Raw genomic sequence first — 23,689 nt, 5'->3', positions numbered from 1 at the left:
ATGGTGTATAAAGAGAGACATAACCTTAATATACCAATGCAAGGCATAAAGGCCAATTATATCAGCTGTAATGATCTAAATATATATACTCTACAGGACAGAAGAACCTGTACTTAAATTGCCGTATAGTCTGTATTGTCTAAATGTACTCTACTTGTTTGCTTGTAGGCCATTCTGAGCTACTGGGAGGACGGGAGAAAATCTAAATAAATAAATAAATACATCAAAGCTATAAATAATGCATATGAAACAGTATTCAGTGGAGCATTCAATAGACAGAAACTTGTAAAACCTGAGCTCATAATATAAGGTCAAAGGTGACAGACTCGGGATTAACATTAGAAATGATGGTGCATGTATGCACTTACTATTCTTTCAATGGAGTTGGTGGAGAAAAACAAAACAAAATTCAAAATGGCATGGGATCGGCATGCAGTATACAGAAAGAACAATTTTATAACTGCTATTCTGTAAGGGAATAGTAAATGCTATAATGCATAACTTCAAGATGGCCTACATGTGGCATACATAAGAACATAAGCAGTGCCTCTGCCGGGTCAGACCATAGGTCCATCCTGCCCAGCAGTCCGCTCCCGCGGCGGCCCAAACAGGTCACGACCTGTCTGAATCATCAGAAGGGGCTCCCTTGCCACCTTGGTTTCCCATTTAAGTCCTGCCTTCCTATCGAAGTCCTAGCCCTCCGGTCTTGCACATGCACGACCTGGTTGGTTTATACTCATTACCTGGTTAACTTTCTATACTTGTGTTACATCCCAGCTCCTCCCTCAGTATCCCACGATCCCTTTATCCCTCAGGAATCCGTCCAATCCCTGTTTGAATCCCTGAACCGTACAAGATGGACATACTTCAAGATGGGCATACAAGATGGACATAGGTGTGTCTCCTATTTACACATGCATCTTATAGAATTCTATAAGTTGTACACATGGTATGACCCACTTTGGCACACCAACTTACAACAGTCACAGACCCGGTATAAATGGCTGAATCCAAATAAGAACATAAGAACATAAGCAATGCCTCTGCTGGGTCAGACCTGAGGTCCATCATGCCCAGCAGTCCGCTCACGCGGCGGCCCAACAGGTCCAGGACCTGTGCAGAAATCCTCTATTTATACCCCTCTATCCTCTTTTCCAGCAGGAAACCGTCCAATCCTTTCTTAAATCCCAGTACCGTACTCTGCCCTATTACATTCTCTGGAAGCGCATTCCAGGTGTCCACCACACGTTGGGTAAAGAAGATGTTGATGCCAATTTATGCTAGTATTCTAGAATGGAATCTTGGTGTTAAGATGAAATTCTAGTATTGGTGCTCAGCAAGTGGCATTAAGGAACCAAGTTATTGAATCGCTCCCTTAGTTATAAAGAGTGAAAGAGGCACAGATTAACTGAGCTCTAAGACAACTTATCAGGAATTGGACTAGACAGGCCTTCTGCATCTTATCTGCCACGATGTGCTACATTTACATAGCGAGTTCAACAGCTATTTCTGGAAGAAAATGATTTAATGGCAGCTTTCCAGTAACATTCTTGAGTTTCAGCTGAGGTCACAAGAATAATGATAGTTTAATCCACATTAAGGCATCAAGGGAGTCACTTTTTAAACTGCTTACATGGGAACATAGATTGCAAATACTTTTTACCTGCATGTTTGGCACCAATTCTCAAGGCAACATTATGAATTTTATTTATTTTTTTTTTTTCCTATAAAACTTGTCGTGGTTTCAAAAGTACCCAAGACCGCGTGCACCTGCTTCTTCCGCAAATAGAATTTTGATGGGAAAGTACCTATGTAGAACTAGGAATGTCTCTTTGCAATATCTCTACAATTTCATGTGCTGTAGAAGAACATGTATGATTTTAGACTTATTGAGATAGTTCAGAGAGCCGATGAATGCAGGTAACACATTTTAATTACCTGTGTAAATCATTTTGATAATTCTCTTCCAAAGAGCTAAAAGGCTTGACTGAGTTTATATGAAGAAAAGATAACCCCAATTTGCTGTTGTTCCCCAACCAACCTGTACTCTGTGCCCAAGGCAGTGGTTCTTGGTGATGCCAAGTCAGAATGCAGCGATGGTATTCTGGGCGTGGATCCAATTTTACATCACATGATAACTACAAAAGGAGGGCAAAGGAGAAAGAAGGGTCACTGCAGATTATTTAACTGGAAATAAAACTCCACATACTGCTTTTGTGACTTACCCCCTCTTTTACTACGGTGCACTAGCCGATTTAGCATGCGTTAAACGCTAATGCGTCCATAGAATATAATGGGCGTGTTAGCATTTAGCACACCTTAGTAAAAGACCCCCTTAGTATGTGTAAAATTAACATTTTGCCTCACAAAGAAGGTAAATGTTTTGCTATAGTATGATGGTGGTGGGTTCTAATAGTTGGAGTCTCTGCCCTGTCACTAACTTCAAAGTAATACTATGCCCATATTTGAATTTGATATATCACCTTTTTGTGGTACAATCAAAGTATACAGTATATTATATGCAGCTACTTTCTCTGTCCCCAGTGGGCTCACAATCTAAGTTTTTGTAGCTAGGGCAGAGGAGGGTTAAGTGATTTGCCCAGTTCCTTGGGTTCTCAGTCCACTGTAATAATCATTAGGCTACCATTTGCAAATGGTTAATACTGTAATATGTCCATTGCCACCTCTACCTTCATCTTTGTGAAAAATGTAAAATAACAGACCCATGCAGAGATGGCTGAATCTCTATTCCTGGTATATTGGACTTGAGATTTGTATAAGAGGATTGACATTAGAACCATTATAATCCTGTGACCCTCGACAACAGGAGACAGAATATACATTGTATTATCGTAGTTGAAAACTTCCTGTTGAAAAGGCACTGCACCGTGTGGTGGTTATACCCTCTGGGATTTTTCATATAAAGGCAAATATAAGCACCAGTGTTTATAACTCCCACCCCCCCCAAGTCCAGAAAGTCTATGTTCTGATGGTGCAAAAAGTCTGATTGCAAAGGGTTCGGTTTCTCTTATGAAGACATTAGAAAATCCTTGTTCAGAAGCAGTATTTGTATAATTTACAGAATGCAGTGGAACATTATTATCTTCCATATTAACAGTTATAACACTTGGCCTCTTTTATCAAACAAATTAGCCTGGGCTAGCACAGCAAATGCACCGAAGTCCATAGGGATTTACAGGTCTTCGGTGCATTTGCCGCACAGTACTGGCTAGCACGGCTTCATAAAAGATGCCCTTACGGTCTTTAACTGATTGTAAATCCTCTAAACATCAATATTTTTGTATTGCTTGGTTTGCACTTTCACTAGCCTGAACACCAAGAGACAATAAAAATCCTATAGCTAAGAGACAAAGTAGAAGCTGTCCTGAAGGCTCCATTAGTTCAGTTAACAATTTACAGTTTATTAAAAATTTAATATAGCACCTAGCCTGCTAGGATTAAGGCAGTGTACACATTCAGATTAAAAAACTAACAAAAGCTAAGGAACAACTACATTAATAAAGCCAGACTGACCTACAACGCTTTTAGAAAACTCATAAAAACTGCCTTATTCGACAAATATATCACCTAAACAGAATCTTCACCGAACACTTCTTTCTTTTCTCGTTCCCAAATATACCCCCTCTGAAATCCTTATCAAACTGTATTTTGCAATTCGGGACATTTCTTCTAATATGTCCCCCCCTGAAAATTCTTAAACTGTATATTGTAATTTTCAATGTATTTTTGGTAATTCGCAACCTTTTCCTAACAGGTCCTCTCGGAAATTTCTTAGCGAAATGTATATTTTGTATTTTCGCATTCTTAAAGTTGATGTACTCTGTATTTCCTCTGACTATCTGCATATTGTAACTCGCTGAATGTCCAGCTCTCTTGAATGTAAACCGCCTAGAAGTCGCAAGATTGTGGCGGTATAGAAGAATAAAGTTATTATTATTATTATTATTCATTCAAGAAAAGGGAAAGGGATTGGGACTTATATGCTGCCTTTTTGAGTTTTACATCCACATTCAAAGTAGTTTACGTACAGGTACTTCAAGCATTTTCCCTATCTGTCCCGGTGGGCTCAGAAGCTATTTAATGTACCTGGGCAGTGGAGGATTAAGCAACTTGTTCAGAGTCACAAGGAGCAGCGCAGGGTTTAAACGAAATTCACTCATACATAGAACAAATAAACAAAAATAAATAACACCCTCTCTAATACAATGTTAAAAATTGTGCCATATCATGTGGACTAATGAAAGCCAATGCAAAATAAAAAGTCTTCTTTACATTTTTTTTAAAGAGCTCTCTTCTTGAATATAACTGGGCATACAGTTCCATAAAGATGGAGCTATCCAAGCTAAGGCATTGGCTCATGTAAGAGCCCAGTGAGCCCTAGAAACTGAAGGAACAATCATTTGATTATCTTGGCTTCAGCACAAAACTCTTAGGGATATAAGAGGGTGCCTAAATTCTGCAACTACAAAGGCTGACTAGTGGAAAAAGCCCTATGTGCTAATACTAAAATCTTAAAACAAGATCTATAAAAATAGTTAACCAATGGAATTTCAAAAAGAGTGAAGTAACATGTTCATATTTACCCCCCCCCCCTTCAAATATTCTTATACCTGTATCCTGGATAGTTTGTAAACACCGAAGACTAGACTTTGGCAACTGACCATATATCATATTACCATAATCTAGTCATGTAATTAATAATGAATAAAAAAGGGTTTGGAAGGCTGAATCCTCTAACAAATTCCTACCCAAACCTAGCTATCGGCGAATAAAAAAAATTTTCTTGATACAGCAGGAATATATTCAATAAAAGTTAAATTAGAGTAATGAAATGACCCCTAATTAACAAAAGCTAGGTACTACTGAAATCAACGGGCATTAGTAACGTCAATGACAGCTTAACCTTGATTGGCTGATCTATGTCTGGTCTGCCCCATTGCATTGATGGACTTTTTACTTCCCATTTCACTAGTAAATGCAGGATTACAAGTCCTTAGCTAATCTAGTAGGATTGATGTAGGTCAGATGGCAGTTCTACCCAGTAATGCAGAGGGAAACAGTGGAAAAAGGAAAACTATAAGATCCAGTTGATTTGCTCATTTTCTCTCCTTAATGCAGTATGGTAACATCTAACTGAGCTCCAGCTTTGCCATGTCTTCCCACCAACAATAATCTTATGTGTGAAATCTTCTAAGCAGACTTGATGGGTCAATTTGTTCTTTATGTGCTATCAGTCACTGTGCTTATAGAGAACTTATTTAAGGTAATCAGGATTTTAATATTGTTATACTACTGATATATCCCAAGCAATATATGTTTTTAGCCAGTCCAAGTTTGCATTTATGACTACAGGAAGTCTGAACGTGACAGGCAAAACTTATGAGGATTTTTCTTAATCTTCCCTCAATGCTAAAAAAAAATCATATGAAAATAGCATTTAGTGAGTCTTAGCACCATGCAAAGTATTACCTATTATTACATTATATACACTTTAAAATAAATTAAAAATTTATATACAGTAATACATATTTCTAACTTTCTAAAGTTAATCAAAATCAAATACCAGTGGCCCATCGTGCAAAGCAGTCCACTCCCGCGGCAGCCCCTAGGTCAAGGACCTGAGCCCTAACTGAGTCTAGCCTTACCTGCGTACGCTCTGTTCTAGCAGGAACTTGTCTAACTTTGTCTTGAATCCCTGGAGGATGATTTCCCCTACGAAAGCCTCTGGAAGAGCGTTCCAGTTTTCCACCACTCTCTGGGTGAAGAAGAACTTCCTTACATTTGTACAGAATCTATCCCCTTTTAACTTTAGAGAGTGCCCTCTCGTTCTCTCTACCTTGGAGAGGGTGAACAACCTGTCTTTATCTACTAAGTCTATTCCCTTCATTATCTTGAACGTTTCAATTATGTCCTCTCTCAGTCTCCTCTTTTCAAGAGAGAAGAGGCTCAGTTTCTCTAATCTCTTGCTGTACGACAACTCCTCCATCCCCATAACCATTTTAGTCGCTCTTCTCTGAACCCTTTCGAGTAGTACCCTTTTCACCATTAAATACCTACATGACATAAATACGGATTAAGGGAGTCTCTTTCAATTGAAAGGAAACTCCAGAAGGAGAGGGCATAGAATGAGGTTAAGAGGTGAAAGGCTTGGGAGTAATCTAAGGAAATATTTTTTTTTACAGAAAGGGTGTTAGATGTATGGAATAGTCTCTTGGTAGTGATGGTGGAGACAAAGACTGTGTCTGAATTCAAGAAAGCGTGAGACAGGCACGTGTGATTTCTTAGGGAGAGGAGGAGATAATGGATGCTGCAGATGGGCAGACTGGATGGGACAGTTGGCCTTTATTTACTGTCATATTTCTATGTTTCATAGTATTCACTGTCTCCCTTATGCTTTGATCTGCCTTTTCCTTTTCTTCTCTCTCTCCTTTTCTCCATTTCTATGACATTGCTATTTTCTCACTTTTCTCTATCATTACCTCTTCAATTCTCCCTTTCTATTCTTTTTGTTTCTCCTCCTTTTTCCTACACTGCTCCACCTCCTTCTCCTCTCCTTTATGTTGCTTCCGCCCTCTGTACTACCAATTCCCCATGCTCTTTTCCATTACATTGTCTCTATCTTCCAATCTCTCTTCTTCTCCCTCTAGATTTCTATTCCTCTGCCTTTTCCAAACCTTCCATCTCATCCTTTCCCTCCCCCATCTTCCAACTACTGTATATCTGGAATGGTAAATACAATAATACATTTATTGTCAGCCTAATTAGTTCCTATTTGTTTTGAAAATCTGAAATACTTACCCTGGCTTTGATGATGGTGGGCCGTGGGTCCAAGATTCCCTGCATCTTCCTCAGTGCAGGGACAACAAAAAGATTACAGGTTACAACAGCTGACACCGGATTACCTGTCAAATAAGATGGATTTTAAGAGAGGGGAACACAGTTAGGCTGTAAATCCAAATCTCAAAGGACAGCATGCCTTAGAATAATAACAAAGACATCTTTATTGATAAATGAAGCACAACAACATAGGAAAATATCTTCCAAAGACTTGCAAGAAATGGCACCAATACTGCATATTTCTACTTTCTGAGTGCAGAAAAGCATAGTTGCATATAGCAAGGCCATCACCTCCTCTATCCTAAGAAAACTATACCAGATGGAAATTCAGGTCTGATGCTGCTGTGTATGGTAAGTGTTACTGCCGTTGGTCTTTGGCTGGGGGTAGTATCTACCACCACTCCCAGCTCTCTCTGCTCTTTTCCAATTCTCGTAGCTACAGCCCCTTGGATTGGGGTTTCCCCAATCGAATTACCCTTGTTGGGATCCACCAGCTGTGCCGCAATAGGAGCAGGACACGGCGGAGGAACAGAGCCCGGGGGAGATAAGGAGATGTTAAAGTCTAATTCCTCGGCATCTCCTTTCGGCGAGGATATAGCAGACTGCACTCTGGGTGATTGTAGGATCGAAGTGAAAGCAAACTCCCAAATGGAGCGCTGAGCAGGTGAGGAGATTCTTGCTGCCAAAGGTTCAGGCTGAACAATCCCTTTTCTTTTAGAATGCAGCAATTTTTTTTTTTTTAAAGAAATGAAGAAAAATCTCTGGTTCCAAAATGGGAGGGCTTCACTATGCTGCCGCCATCTTGGACTCGCCCCCAGTGCCCTCAAATGAAATTTAATGTGGACAAATGCAAAGTGATGCACATTGGGAAGAATAACCCAAATCACAGTTACCAGATTCTAGGGTCCACCTTGGGGGTTAGTGCCCAAGAAAAGGATCTGGGTGTCATCATAGGCAGTACGATGAAACTTTTCACCCAATGTGTGGTGGCGGCCACAAAAGCTAACAGGATGCTAAGAATTATTAAAAAAGGAATGGTTAATAAGACTAAGAATGTTATAACGCCCCTGTATCGCTTCATGGTGCAACCTCATCTAAAGTATTGCATTCAATTCTGGTCTTATCTCAAGAAAGATATAGTGGCACTAGAAAAGGTTCAAAGAAGATCAACCAAGATGATAAAGGGGATGGAACTCCTCTCGTATGAGGAAAGACTAAAAAGATTAGGGCTCTTCAGGTTGGAAAAGAGATAGCTGAGGGGAGATATGATTGAAGTCTACAAAATCCTGAGTAGAGTAGAACGGGTGCAAGTGGGTCGATTTTTCACTTTGTTAAAAATTATAAAGACTAGGGGACACTCGATGAAGATACAGGGAAATAGGAGGAAATATTTTTTCACTCAGAGAATAGTTAAGCTCTGGAACACATTGCCAGAGATTGTGGTTAGAACGGATAACGTAGCTGGTTTTAAAGAAAGGTTTGGACATTTTCCTGGAGGAAAATTCAATAGTGTATTATTGAGAAAGACATGGGGGAAGCCACTGCTGGCCCTGGATTGGTAGCATGGAATGTTGCTACTCCTTGGGTTTCGGCCAGGTACTAGTGACCTGGATTGGCCACCGTAAGAATGGGCTACTGGGCTTGATGGACCATTGGTCTGGCCCAGTAAGGCTATTCTAATGCTCTTATGCAGGGGTAGGCAATTCCGGTCCTCGAGAGCCGGAGCCAGGTCAGGTTTTCAGGATATCCACAATAAATATGCATGAGATAGATTTGCATCTCAAAGAGGCAGTGCATGCAAATCCATCTCATACTTATTCATTGTGGATATCCTGAAAACCTGACTTGGCTCCGGCTCTTGAGGACTGGAATTGCCTACCCCTGCTCTTATGTCTGAGGCAAAGTGGAAGGCAGAGGATCCTGTTGTAAATGTTTGGATCTGGTCTGGTTTTTAAATTTTTTAACTTGCGGCTAAAGTAAACTTTGAGCTCCTAGAGGTGAAGGAATGGAGTTACAAGAATGCTTCAGTGGCAATGAGAAAAGTGAAACCGCCTTTGAGGGGAGCTTAATCTGAGCCTGCTGCAAAGTCAGTAGCTTTTTGTGAGGATCTGAGTGCTATTTTGGATTACATTACATTAGAGATTTCTATTCCGCCATTACCTTGCTGTTCAAGGCGGATTACAAAAGAGTTATAGAAGATGAGTTACAAAAGAAGATCTCTGGTCATTTCCAGAGCGAGTAAAGAGTGATCAAGTTGATTTGGGGGATCAGGAAGAAGATGGGAGGAAGGAAGGTACTCGTAGTGTTAAGACATTTTCAGGGATTTCTTGAAGAGTATAGGTCTTTATTTCTTTTCTGAACTTCTTGTAGTCTGGGGTTGTTATCAGTAGATTGGAGATTTGGTTGTCTAGTTTTGCTGCTTGGGTGGCTAGGAGGCCATCATATAGTTTTTTCCATTTAACTTCTTTGATTGGAGGGTGTGTGAATGGGGTGTGAGTTTTTCTATGCCTGGCTGAGGTAGTTTGGATGAGGCGGTTGTTCAGGTAGTTTGGGCTGTCTCCGTTTATAGTTTTGAACAGTATACAGTAGATTCTCAAAAGTAGTAGTCTGTGGATATGCTGGTTAAGAAGGTGGATACCTTTTCACTGAATTTAGATAAGGTGCGACAGGAATGTTCTGAAAGAATTCAAACTGAAACTGTTTCCATCAAAGAATCAATTTCAGCAGTGGTAAAAGATCTGAAGTCCATTCTATGGAAGATTGAACAAATTGAAAACTTTAATAGATGTTTGAACCTTAGAATTCTAAAGTGCCCTAAAATTCAGGGTATGTCTCCGCTGGAAGTCTTTAAAAAATTTCTATTGGACAATTTCCTCAAACTATATGCCAGTTAATAAAAAGACTGAAATAGGAAACCTGCCAGGTATAGTGAAAGAGATGAGTGATCAAGTACAAATTAGTAATGATTTGCAAAACATAACTGCTATCCTGGAAGACTCTTTGTCTGAAGTCAAAGAAAGAATTACTCTCATTGTGAGCTTCAAAGGTAGCATATTTTTTTAATGAGCCTTTGTAACAGTTCTCTGAGGGTCTGGCTCATTGGTGATGGCAATTGCAGGTACTGCTATAAAGCCTGTAGGTTGCAATTTTAAAGTATTTAAGCCCTCAGATACCAAAGCTTGGCACTTTGGGTCAGCACAAGTTGAGTTCATTGTAGAATTAGAGAGCAAATGCAAAATTCCTCTCAGATTTTCCTTGGAATGAAAGCAGCATCTGCTGTGGTAAGCAGAAAAATTTTAAACTGTTAGACTGGATGTGCATCTTAACGGGAAAAGCAGTGAGGGAACGACTTGTGGATATTGATGCATAATCAAATTAGGGAGAGCACATCAACTATGAAGCTTGTAGAAAAGACTAACCACGTGTGTTTGCATTATCCTGTGCCATGGAGAACAGGTGTTGCAAAAGATGGCATGAACTCTGGGCTCCTCTTCATTTCTGAATAACTGATACTTATTTTAACTGAGATTTTTGATTTGAGGGATTTAAATAAAATGCCCATGTAGTCAGTCTCAGGGGTTTTTGGAATTCATCTAATCTCTTTGAAATGTTCACCTCATAGCAACCACCAAAACCCTATGCAAATGTATTACATAGAGCTCCTTAGTATTTTAATGAACTTTCCTTGTGAAGCACAAATGGGAACGCCCCTCCATTACCGAAGAATTAGGGCTGAAATTTTCTGTTGTGCATGTGGTATGTGAGCATTATCACAGTGTCACCCCTGTGCCTGTATAGGAAACACTCCAGTGCCCAAGAAGCGAGGATGGAGGTACAGACCGGACTATGAGAACTGCAATACCTGTCCCTAGAGTTAGGTCCAGAGCACTGCAGGACCAGCAGATTCCTTTACACACCAGTTCTAAAACTGGAAAGTTACCTAGAGCCTGTTCTAATTTCCTTAAGCAACAAACAACAGGGAAAGGTCAGGAACTACCAGTCCCTGCATGCCCCAGGGTAGGAGCAAGGCAAACCAGGGCTGGAGTGGTTAGACCAATCAGGTCTAACCACTCCAGCTCTCTCCAACCACTCTCAGAGCAACCCAGAAGCTAGCTGGCTTGAGACAAGGAAGCCCAGTTGGGTTGAGTGCTAATCAGCACCATGTAACTGAAAAGGGAGTGGATAGAAGGAAAGAAGGGAGGCCCGCACCAGAAAGAAGGGAGGCCCGCACCAACTCCAAACTGCAGACTGACTGATTCAGAATGGAGTCTACGCCAGCACAGGACTGGAAAGCAACAAGTAGCTACCTCACCAATGGCTCAGGTAAAGACCTCCAATACTGAAATAGTTTCTAAGTGTGAGGATATTGTAATGGAGCCAGAAGCTCTAGATGAAACAGATACCTGGAGCATGGAAACTGCAGAATGTGAGGGTGAGGCTGAACTAGAAGCTCCCATACATTATATAAGGCTTGCTGATTAAAGAAGACTAGTTTTGTGATTTGAAGATTATTTTAACCTCTGCTGAAATTGACTGATTAAGTCCCAGATATTGTTTTTAACTGTGTTTTCCTTTTGCCTATATAAAACCTGTAAGGCAGCCAGCTTATTTTACTGGTGATTTCAGTGGGTGCGGAACCTAGAGTTCAGGTTCCTTTATGAGAGATGAAATCCCAAGCTTGGGGAAAAGTTTTTCCTTGTTTTCCCCCAAGCACTGGCAATTAAACACTGGGCACAGAACCTGAACTTCAAGCAACTTGTTGTGTTTTTGGAATGTTTATGACTTACCTGGTTTACATTATGTGGTAAAGCCAGAAGCAGTAGAAGGAAAAGATGAATTGGACTGTGTTTGATATATGTTTGTTCTTGATATTGCACCATCACTGAAATCTTGCGAAGCTATAACAAGTGCTGAACTGTTTATGCAAATAAAGCACATTTTTTTTTTCACCTTAACACCTGTGTGTTCACTGCATTTTCCTCCACTCCACACTCCAAGCCTCGCCTTACCGCTCGGCCGAGGCCTGTGTGCTCCAGGCAAGGCCCTAGCCAGGGCCATGCCCGGTCACAGCATACAACACATGCACAACAGCTGAACCCATTTAAAATAAAACCAAAAAGTCCTCTGGAGTGCATGCTATTTGTGCAGAGCATCACCCGATCTGTAGAAATCGCTTCCATCACAGAATTTTCTACCATGGTGTTGGAGCTTGGTGCATCTGCACCCAAGTTATGCACTTACCGGCAAATTAATTTTTAAAATCTTTTTTAATTGTTTTTTAATGGAATTTTTCAATTAACGGCACCAACTGAACCCAAAAAATTAAGTTAGGTGCCTTGATTGGCCAGGCGTGCCAATCTAGGCACCTAACAATAGGTGCTTTTTATAGAGCCAAAAAGCTCTTGCTCCTAAATTCTATAAAGTTGCACATGAAACTCTGCAACTAATATGCAAAATTGCATTTGTAATTTATAGAAAAGGGTCAATTATGCATGTAATGTAAGAAGTTAACAAGCTGCTAATTGACATTAATGACATATTATTGGCTGTAATTGCTAATTGGTTGTAATTGGTAGTAATTAGCAATTATGTGTGTAACTGTCCATAGTCGGTATTCTATAAAATATGTGCACAAATTTCATAGCATGCAAATGCATGGGAGCATTTACCTGAGAGGGGAATAGGCGGGGCAGGGCACGTCTTACTGATGCATTCTCAGGTTACTGAATACCTGTATTTATGCTCCTAACTACTTACAGTTAGACACTAACATAAGTGCTCATGCCTATATTTAGGTGCATAAATGTGGACATATGCTAACATTCTATAATAGCAACTGTGCATGCAATTGCTTTTGTAGAATCTGCCCTCATCACACAGCATCCTTGGTCCCCAACTGTAGGTGACATTTTGAGAATTATCCCATTAACATGTGGTTTACTGCATGATAACTGCAAAATTACCACAAACACCCTTAAAAAGAATCTGTGCTAGCAATTACTATGTGGTAAATTGCATGTTTAAGTGCTTAATGAGGTTTAGTAAAAGGGGCCCTTTGTTTTATATGAGATGCTCTATAAAAAGCAAGAACTGCATGCTTAATAAGTACAGCACTTTAAAAACAATTGAAGTTCTCTTACTAAGACCATCAGAATACTTTGGCAGTGTATGTTATAAGCATACCATTTGAAGGCCAAAATGGAATCATACACCCATAGAGGTGCTCAAAGGGTACTTGTATCTGGAATGAGACAATGGTCTAAACTTGACTGGTTGGTTTCACTGTTAAATATTCAAATTTCAATCCAACACCGCCTCTCAAAGTTCTTCCCCCTCTAAAGAGACATAAGTCTGAGCCCTTACCTGGAAGTGCAAAGATAATTTTTCTTACACCATCAATATCCAGTGTTGCAAATGTTGTAGGCAAGCTAGAAGCATAAAAAGGACAGTTAAATAACACAGAAGGGGTAAACCTGGTTTTAATTTTCAGTACAATTTCTAGTAAGCATTTGTGTAAGACCTTTGAAGAAATATTGATAGCATAACATCAGATAGCTTCACAAAATAATCCTGCCTCTTAATAAACCAGCCTATCATTTTCCTTCATGGGCTACAGGACAAAATGGTGGTAGTGTCAAAATGGTATCTCCTAATTAGCATATGGATTGGCAACTTAACTTCTTGACATAATATTTAGATCCCTTTCCCCTTCTCCCTTTTTCTCTCTTCCTTCTCCTTTAGTTTCCTCTATGCAAGTTGCAGTTCTTTTCAACAGTGATTGTTTATATTTTGTAAATTGCTTTGATTTCTGATTTGAAAGGCTATGTTATATGTAATCTTATATCCCATCAAATCCTCATTAATTAGAGTTCTAGATGGGTTACAGGCAACATATTGTTACACAGAATTTTGTATAGAGTTAAATATGTTATAAAGAATTGTACATGCAACATACAGTTATCAAATTGTTATCAAATTACACATACAGTCTGAGGTAATATACCATAAATAGCAGCTGATCATAAACATTGTCATTGTTTTGGATGACTTGTATTATTAGTCTGAGTATCTTTGGACCCCTGGTAGGGATTTCTTAAAAAGCCATGTTTTTAGATTTTTGCAAAACAGTGTTTATTAGGGTGGTCCCAAAATATTAACTAACACATTTCGTTTGTCCACAAGTGCACCTTAGTAAAAGGAGCCCTCAGTCCTCCATAGCCCCAGGTACGTTAGATAGATTGTGAGCCCACCGGGACAGATAGGGAAAATGCTTGAGTACCTGATTGTAAAACCGCTTAGATAACCTTGATAGGTGGTATATAAACACCTAATAATAAACTTTATCAAGCTGTGCTGCTGAGCAGCGCAAGCTAAATACTGTGCCGCCCATTCTATTCCTCTGGGCAGCTTGGCGTTTAGCTTGCGCTGCTTGGCATCGCAGCTTGATAAAAAGGGGAAAGTTAGATTTTGGAAGTTGTTGAAGGCTTGGCTCTGTGAAAAGTATTTTAAAACCAGATCTGATCCTTAAAATGTACGGACTCCTTTTGTATTTGTGTATATTTTTCATTATAATTGAATGATCTTATTCTTATTGTAAACTATTTGTGAGCTCCTGGTACAGATGATACATGAAAACTATTGTTGTTGTTGACCTGGGATGCAGTTAAATTAGTTAAGTTGGCTGAAAATCCCTGCCTGAAGTTAATCAAATGCCTTTTCTGGTTAGCTTTAAAACATTCTTCTCTTATCACAGGTTCTAACTCAAATGGATTGGGAACCGTGAGGTGCAATGATGATTCCTGTGGCAGCCTGTGCTTTTTATTAATGGAGCACTTTAGGTTGTGGGCTGAGCACTTCACTAATATTAGAATATAATGTATGGAAAGTATATAATACTGAAGTAATAATTAAAAATATTTGAGTTGGAACCTGTGATAAGGGAAGAGTTTTATTAAAGTGCACAGGTTGATTTAGGGCTCCTTTTACAAAAATGCGTAAGGGCCTTAACGCGCGGAATAGCGCGTGCTAAATCGCTGTGCGCGTCAGCCGCTACCGCCTCCTTTTAAGCAGGCGGTAATTTTTCAGCTAGCGCGCGCTAATCTTGTGCATGCGCTAAAAACGCTAGCACACCTTAGTCAAAGGAGCCTTTAGTGTTTGAACTCCCTGTGATTAAGGAGTTTAGCTTTAAACAGCCATTGATAAGGCCAAACTTAACTGGATAGTACTGAATATTAGTTAAAACATATCATAAGAACATAAGAACATAAGCAGTGCCTCCGCCGGGTCAGACCATAGGTCCATCCTGCCCGGCAGTCCGCTCCCGCGGCGGCCCAAACTGGTCACGACCTGTCTGTATCACCAGAAGAGGCTCCCTTGCCACCTTGGTTTCTCATTTAAATCCTGTCTTCCTATTGAAGTCCTAACCTTCCGGTCTTGCACATGCACGACCTGGTTTGGTTTCTAAACTCATTACTTGATTAGCTTTCTATACTTGTGTTACATCCCAGCTCCTCCCTCAGTATCCCACGATCCCTTTATCCTTCAGGAATCCGTCCAATCCCTGTTTGAATCCCTGTACCGTACTCTGCCTGATCACTTCCTCCGGTAGCGCATTCCAAGTGTCCACGACCCTTTGGGTGAAAAAAAACTTCCTTGCATTTGTTTTGAACCTATCTCCCTTCAGTTTCTCCGAATGCCCCCTCGTATTTGCTGTCCCTTTCAGTCTGAAGAATCTGTCCCTATCCACCCTCTCTATGCCCCTCATGATCTTGAAGGTCATGCTAAAACATATCTGTCCCAATATGCCTTTCTCTGCAGGGTGCAAATTTGAAAACAAAGATTTGCCTCAGTAACTCACAAAATTATCTTGATAAATCTTTTGAGTACTGACCACTGATACAATTATAATTAACATAGCTAATTTATTTACTGACTGGCTATTCAGACAGTAAATAATCAATATCTACCACTACTGTACTAAATAACGTCTTACCCTGGCTTCATAAATACCCGGCCAAAGTGAATCTGTGCATGTAGGTCTATATCCAGCACCTGTTTCAAGTAGTCCTTAAGAGAGAAAACAAATAGGGAAAAGGATTTATCATGATTTCAAAGCATTAAACAATGGGCTGTTAAGACAAGAACATTGGAAATATCACCTGAAATGATGAACAGGTTGTAGTGATACTTTTATGTTTCACATATACATACTGTACTGTATATTCTGATATTTGTCAACATTTGCTCATTTATGATCTGAAGATTTGAAAGCTAATAAAAAATGTATTTAGTCCAATAAAAAAGGTATCACCTTATTTTTTTTAATGCTTTGTTTTATTTCTATATATTACTTTTAAAAGTGAACTAAAATGCTTACTACTTTATTTTATTCAAGAGGTGAGACAAAGCTGTAGATATGCCTTTTTTGGTTTCCCAGCCAAAATAGCTGCTGGAATCTACCAAGCACAGGGTCTGAGCATAAATCTACATTTGTATTAGTTTTTGCAATGCTGAAAACAGGCTGGGTTGCCTTTGACTAACCAGTATATAGAACTAATACCTGTGTAATGGTTCCATCAGAAATCAGTATAGAATATGAATAACAGTACCTGAGGAAGGAGTACAATACTAATTAGAGAATGACACGGTGACAAAATTCATCACCGTTCCTGTCCCCGCGGAAAACCGCGGGAAATAATCCCATGTCATTTTCTAGTGTCTATTTCAACCTCGGTCCTTCTACACCAGCATTCTTCAAAGCAAAGCTTGCAGGTCAGTGGTTGTGGCCATTCATACTCTGATTCTTATGTGAGCCAAGGATAATGAAGCCATTGTGACATCACTGATGTGACTGGCTCTTAGGCACTGGTGGAATGAGGCATTATGACATCACAATATCTGCTCTGGATACCAGAGATTGTCATTCTGTAGTGTCTGTTTCATCCTCAGTCCTTCTACACCACCATTCTTCAAAGCAAAGCTTGCGGGTCAGTGGTTGTGGCCGTTCATACTCTGATTCTTCCCTCTCTCCTTAAAGAATGATATGAAGATGATTTCCCACGGTTATCCGTGGGGACGGGAACGGTGATGAATTTTGTCACTGTGTCATTCTCTAATACTAATTACAGTATGAGTAATCAAGGCTTCTAATAGGTGTTTATTTTCTAGCCAATTAGAGTACAAAAAAATTATTGTTTTGAGGTACAGGACAGGTGTCATTGCTGGGTATGTTCTGGTATAATGAAATATACACAATTGTACAGCCGCGGTCTCATCACTCAAAACAGGCAATGGGAGGGATGGAGAGTACTGGGAAAGTGGGGCTTTTTTTCCCTGTTTATTCAACAAATGCCTATTCCATTTTTTAAACAATGGGCATATTTTATTGATGTTTTTCAGGTAAAACTAAAATCGGAAGCCCGAGTATAATATAATGGGACTAAGTACTATCTTCAACCTAGCAGTGTGGCAAGATGGAGCAAGGTTTTAAGGCAAGTATGATGTATCAGGACCAAAATATGGATATAATGGGAATATAACAGCACAAGGGGACTGAAAACATTATGAAAAAAAAGAGAATGGCCCCAGTTGAGTATTAGTACAAAAACACAGCTGTACAAGGGGACTGAATAGAACCATTTAGAGGGGTTATCTTACTTTTTCTCCCATAGACACCCCCCCGGATGTGATGATTACATCGGCACGGCTGATACCTTCATTCAAGGCATTTAGTAAGTCATCTGGGCTGCAGAGAAATGCACAATAAAACAAACAGAATATCAACATAAGTTAAACATGTTCTTAGGTTCTATAAGTAAAACATGGAGCACAATGGCCCAGATTCTTTAACTAGTGCTGTTGTTGATGGCCGCCGACTGCATGTCAATCATGCGACTGCACCGCATGTCAATCATGCATGTCAATCATGCATCTGGCAAAAGTAAGTGCTGGAAATGTAGGCCAGGGTTTTCCTGGCCTACATTTCTGGCGCCTACCTAAGATGTGAATTGAGACTCCATAGGCACTTTAGGCCACCTAACACCACTTCTGGTGTTAGCCATGCCCACAGTGGCATTAGGTGGCCTAAAGCGCCTCATCATCCCCTCAATAAGAGAACTCTTCTACGACACTACTCGCACATCCATTTTCTCTGTTACCACTCCAACTTTGTGGAATGTCCTTCCTGCTGATCTTTGCTTAGAAAACTCTTTAGATAGGGGTTGTTTAACGTAGTCAGCTTTCTGAAAAAAGTTTTTTTTTTTTTCTTTTTTTCCCTCCACGGAATGTATTGGATCCCTCCTCTTTTTTTCTTGATTTTGAGGTCTAAGAAGGATAATGATTTGAATGCCGCATTTATAATTTTGTTTGTTATGTTGTTATTACCTATCTGTATTTCTTTAACAAGTGTATTACTTGTGATAATTTTCAAATTAATAAATAATTAAATAAAAAAAAAAGAAAAGAAAACTCTTTAGATAAATGCAAAATCAAACTCAAAACTTTCCTTGTAAACCCTGATTTCCACAACTATTGTTCCTCTTTTGTAAAACCTCGTTGACAATCAAAACGCTTCTTTTGAAGCAACCTCCCCTTATCCAATTTGTACTTCCCTTCCTATTTTGCCTCGCTTTATTTTTTATTTCCCATTTTGATGTATTTAATAACTCCCCTCTCCCCTTGTTTCCCTTCCGTATCATGTACGTATATGCGTAAGTGCTTCCCTCCTTTTAGCTTAGCCATGTTTTTATTTTAAGTTTTTTAATTTTTATATTCTATTTTATTGTTAACCATTTCGATACTTGTATGATAAACGGTATATCAAAAATAAAACTTGAAACTTGGAGGCACAATTCCGGTGTCGATTTGAAACTCAGTTAAAAACATTGTTTCAATAGTGGGTTTTTTATTTTTTTAACTGAGTTTGGGTGCCTACCGGATCCTAAAAATGGCACCATTTAGAAAATCCAGGCCAATGTGTTTTAGAAATGGCAACTGCATTTTTTCCAATAGTTAATAGCAGTGTGATTGCTATGCTAGTTCCCCTAAATGCACAGAAATAAAGCTTAAAAATTGATACCTATTCATTAAACTAATTTGTATATTTCTCAACGAATGTTTCAGGCCTCATTTCCCCTTTTCCATTACTCTGGTCAAAACAGAATAAGGAAACTAAATAGCAAATGATGACAGATTAAGAACTGTGTGGTTCATCCAGTCTACACAACAATCACATTTATTATCAATATACAAAAGAACTCCAAAAGAAAACTGCCATAGGAATTTGCAAAAGATACAAACACAGAGGAAGTAATTAAGTCAATAAGTTCTGAGAGTGGTATTCTGGAAATAAAAATGTGTGAACACAAGGCAAACCCTCAAGTCTTTTATATATATAAAATTTTTTATGTGAAACGGGATATAAGAACATAAGAAACACCTTTACCGGATCAGACCAAGGTCCATTTAGTCCGGCGATCCGCACACGCGGAGGCCCATTTAGGTGCTCCTTTTTGGAGACCCGGTTTTCCCTTATCCCTCAATATGATCTGCAAGAAGGTGTGCATCCAACATGCGTTTGAAACCCAGCACAGTATTTTCTGCCACCACCTCCTCCGGGAAAGCATTCCAAGCGCCCACCACTCTTTGTGTGAAACAGAACTTCCTGACATTTGTCCTGAACCTGCTGCCATTCAGTTTTAGGCTATGACCTCTTGTCCATGTCACATCTGAAAATGTCAGTAATGCTGCTTCCTGGTCAATTTGATCAAATCCCTTTAATATTTTAAAAGTCTCTATTAGATCCCCACGCAGTCTTCTCTTTTCGAGGGTGAACAGTCCCAGTTTTCCGAGGCGTTCCATGTAGCTTAAATTCTCTATGCCTTTGACTAGTTTCGTGGCTCGCCCCTGTACCCTCTCCAACAGAATTTTATCCTTCTTAAGGTATGGAGACCAGTGTTGGACACAGTATTCTAAGTGTGGTCTGATCATTGTTCTGTAAAGTGGCATTATAACATCTTCCGACCTACTCGTGATCCCCTTCTTAATCATGCCTAACATCCTATTTGCTTTCTTCGCCGCCGCCGCACATTGAGCCGATGGTTTTAGGATTCTGTCTATCAGCACCCCCAAATCCCTTTCTTGTTCGCATTTGGCTAATGTCACCCCCGATAACTTGTATTCATGTTCTTTGTTTTTCTTTCCCAGATGCATCACCTTGCATTTTTCTATGTTAAAACTCATCTGCCACTTTATCGCCCACATTTCCAGCTGATTTAGATCTTTCTGAAGATCCTCACAGTCCCTTTGAGAGCCAACCACCCGACATAGTTTTGTATCATCCGCAAACTTGATTATATTACAAGTTGTTTCCTCTTCCAGGTCATTTATAAAAATATTGAACAAAATGGGACCAAGAACCGAGCCCTGGGGCACGCCGCTGGTCACCTTTTCCCATTCCGAGAATTTCCCATTTATAAGAACATAAATATCCTCAGTGTGAGAGGTCAGCAAAGGGAGGAAAACCTTCAGAGCTTAGAACGACAAGGCAAAGGCTAACAAACCCCTACCCGCACACCATCATCAGATATCTCACGTGTGCCTCAACAGAAATAGTGAAAAATCTAATATAATAAAATGCTAAGTGTGCATGTGCACTCTTACCCTGTGTTCCCTGTTCCCTGATCTGTTGGGCTGTGGTCGGCAGAGTGCGCATGCGCGCTAAGGCGCATGAAAGGCGGTGTGGAGCGGCGGCTGCCAGGAAGAGGGCTTCACGGAGCGGCGCTGGCAGCGGCTGCTGGGAGGAGGGCTTCGAGGCGAGGTGGCTGTCAGCGGAGGGCAGACGTGAAAGGTGGTAAGGGGTGCTGCTGGACAGGGGAAGAAGTGCTGACGACAGGGGGGCAGAAAAAGGAAGGGAGGCATACTGCTGGACAGGGGGAGCAGGGATGGACAGGGGAAGAGGTGATGATGGACAGGGGGGACAGAAAAAGGAAGGGAGGCATATTGCTGGACAGGGGGTGCAGGGATGGACAGGGGAAGAGGTACTGATGGACAGGGAGGAAGAAAAAGGAAGGGAGGCCTACTGCTGGACAGGGGGAGCAGGAAAGAGGTGATGATGGACAGGGGGGGAGGTAAAACAAAGGGAGAAGGGGAGCAGTGAAGGGGTGGTGGTGGACACAGGGGAGGTAAAAGGAAGGGAGAATGGACAGGGGGAGCAGGCAAGGGGTGGTGGTGGACATCCAAGGAGAAAGAAAGACAGAAATACAGAAAGCGGCTAAGAAGAGAGAGAGAGAAAGAAATAAAGACAGAAACACACACATATATTTTAGCACCCGTTAATGTAACGGGCAATAAGACTAGTAGTGTAATAAATCATTATAATAATCACACAAGTGAATTAAAGCCAGAATACCGCTCTGAGCTCCAAGCTAAGTCTGAGTTTATTTTTGGGAGTTGGCTGGGGGGTTCTCAGAGTGGTATTCTGGCTTTAATTCACTTGTGTGATTATTATAATGATTTATTACACTATTTTTCACTAAGTTGCTATTTCCAAAGCTCTGATTTGAGATGGTTTTCTCTGTAGTTTGTCCACATTTCCAGGGGATATGTTGGGGGGGGGGGGGGGGGTTTTGGATGGGACTTGGGCATTCCCACAACTTAGACATTTTTCTGCCATAATGGGAAAAAAACAAAACATCTGAGGCAAAAATTGAGATCGCTTTTTCTGGACCTGCTTCAAGAATGACTAAGTTACAAAAAGGGACCTTCAATGACTAGATAACCATTGGAGAGATCCCCCTTAATCCCCCAGTGGTCACTGATTCCCTCCCAACCCCAATGAAGTGACAGTACATACCAGATATGATGACCATTCCTATTAGAGCACCAAGCTGGCCGCAGGAGTAGGCTAGAGGTCAATGCAGTGGAATGTAGAGAAGGGAACTTGGGCCATATCCCATTCTACTATTAATTATTTCTATAGCGCTACCAGATGTGTGCATTGCTGTACTGTGTCTCAAAGAAGACAGTCCCTGCTCGAAAGAACTTACAATCTAAACAGACAAGACAGACAAATAGGATGTCATGGATACAGTTAAGGGGAACGGTTAATCTCCTGTCTGGGTTGGTGGGCAGTGGGAAGTAGGGCTATGGATTGAAGACTATATAAAAAAGGTGGGTTTTCAGTCTGCTTTTAAACAAGGGAAGGGGCTTGGCGAACAAACTCGGGTAATGTATTCCAGGCATAGGGAGCAGCTAGATGAAAGGGACAAAGGCTGGAATTGGCAGTGGAGGAAAAAGGTACAGCTAAGAGCAGCTTATCTGAGGAACGGAGTTCTCTGGGAGGTGTATAAGGAGAGAGTAGAGAGGAGAGATATTGAGGGACATCAGAATGAACACACTTGTAGGTCAGCAATAGGAGCTTGAACTGTATGCAAAGGCGGATAGGGAGCCAGTGAAGTGATCTAAGGAGAGGGGTGACATGAGTTTAACGAGGTTGGTAGAAGATGAGTCGTGCAGCAGAGTTTTGCACAGATTGCAGGGGGGAGTGGCGGCACTGCAGACCAGTTAGAAGTAGATTGGTACACTTGTGGTGGAAAATGTGAAGCTTCCAAAAAACACTAAATACCTGCTGTACCTACATACAGGTGACACTTGCAGTCTTAAAAGCTATTGTAGTGTTGCACAGTGAAGTACTATTGGGTTTTTTTCTGTTTCTGGAGAGCTCAGATTACGAAATAAGGGGGTTATAGTGAAAGTTGTACTTGGGATTTTTTTAGGTGAAATACACTGCAGTGCTCCCTAGACATCTCAATAGGTTGTTTTTGTGTGGTTTTTCCTAGAATGTTTTTTTTTTCTTCGAAAACAGTCCCTAAAAGATGAACTGACCACAAATACGTCTAGAAAATAGTGATTTTTGAAACACTTTATTCATCACTCAATTTTGGGATGTTTTTCACAAATGTCCCAAATCAGGTCCACAAAAGTCCTTGATAAGTCTTGTGAGTTTTGATTAGTCCATGATAAATTGTTTGGTAACTACCATATCAGACTTAGACATCAAATCGAAAATGCCCTTCTACCAGCCTCTTTTACAAAGCTGTAGTAGCAATCCTGCTGCGGTAAATGCACTAATGACCATAGGAACTGAATGGGCGTTGGTGCATTTACTGCAGCAGCATCGCTACCATGGCTTTGTAAAAGGGGGGGCATATTTGTCTGGTGTACACAAGTCTTGCACAGTTCCTACGAGTATTTGCATATCTTTTTTTTTTTTTTTGTATAAACAAGAAAAAAATTGAGCATTATGGTTGCATGCAATTTTGCCATGCAAGTTTTATGTACTGGCCCCTATGTTCATGTAACTCAAGATTATCAAAAGTATATGAGTAAAGAAATGAAGACCACTCCAGTGTGTTCTAATTTTAAATGAGTACCAAAGTTATCCTGTGTGGCCTAGTTAATATATTATTAGACCAAACCTTGTCATGTTAGTTTTGAATTATTCCTAAACAGGACAAGGTGAGACCACAATATGGACTCTTCAAGAAAGCATGAAAATAGGGAGAATGTAGGCACAGAGGGGCATTTTTCATATAACATCTAGTCTGATTTGGAACATTTTGAGAAAAACATCTAAAAACTGAGCAACATAAAGAACGATTTTTGAACTTCTGCTCAGATAAGGTAAATTTACAAGTATACTGACAGTATGAGGGTAATTCTATAAAGGAGCACCAAGAAAATGCCTATTTGGAACTTAAAAAAAGGAGCCAACTTTATCTTATAGAATACTAGCATAACAGGTCAAAAGCATGCCTTTATTTTTGGTGTGTGA

The 23,689-nt window shown here is 40.2% G+C and overlaps 1 protein-coding gene across 13 annotated transcripts in view; it reads right to left on the bottom strand.

The window, feature by feature from the left end:
- Positions 1 to 23,689, bottom strand: part of GPHN (gephyrin) — a 798,948-nt gene that overhangs the window by 1,841 nt on the left and 773,418 nt on the right. For all 13 annotated transcript variants that reach the window (XM_033950742.1, XM_033950736.1, XM_033950737.1 and 10 more), the window contains 5 exons: positions 17,515 to 17,602; positions 15,851 to 15,924; positions 13,222 to 13,286; positions 6,820 to 6,923; positions 2,042 to 2,138 (listed from right to left, as the gene is read on the bottom strand). In XM_033950742.1, coding sequence (XP_033806633.1) covers positions 2,042 to 2,138; positions 6,820 to 6,923; positions 13,222 to 13,286; positions 15,851 to 15,924; positions 17,515 to 17,602 — 428 coding nt within the window. The remainder of the gene's footprint in view (positions 1 to 2,041; positions 2,139 to 6,819; positions 6,924 to 13,221; positions 13,287 to 15,850; positions 15,925 to 17,514; positions 17,603 to 23,689) is intronic.

Source organism: Geotrypetes seraphini, chromosome 7, assembly GCF_902459505.1.
Source record: "Geotrypetes seraphini chromosome 7, aGeoSer1.1, whole genome shotgun sequence".
NCBI lineage: Eukaryota > Metazoa > Chordata > Amphibia > Gymnophiona > Dermophiidae > Geotrypetes > Geotrypetes seraphini.
Note: the sequence above shows the minus strand (reverse complement) of the source record. Positions and strands in the feature narration are given on the sequence as shown.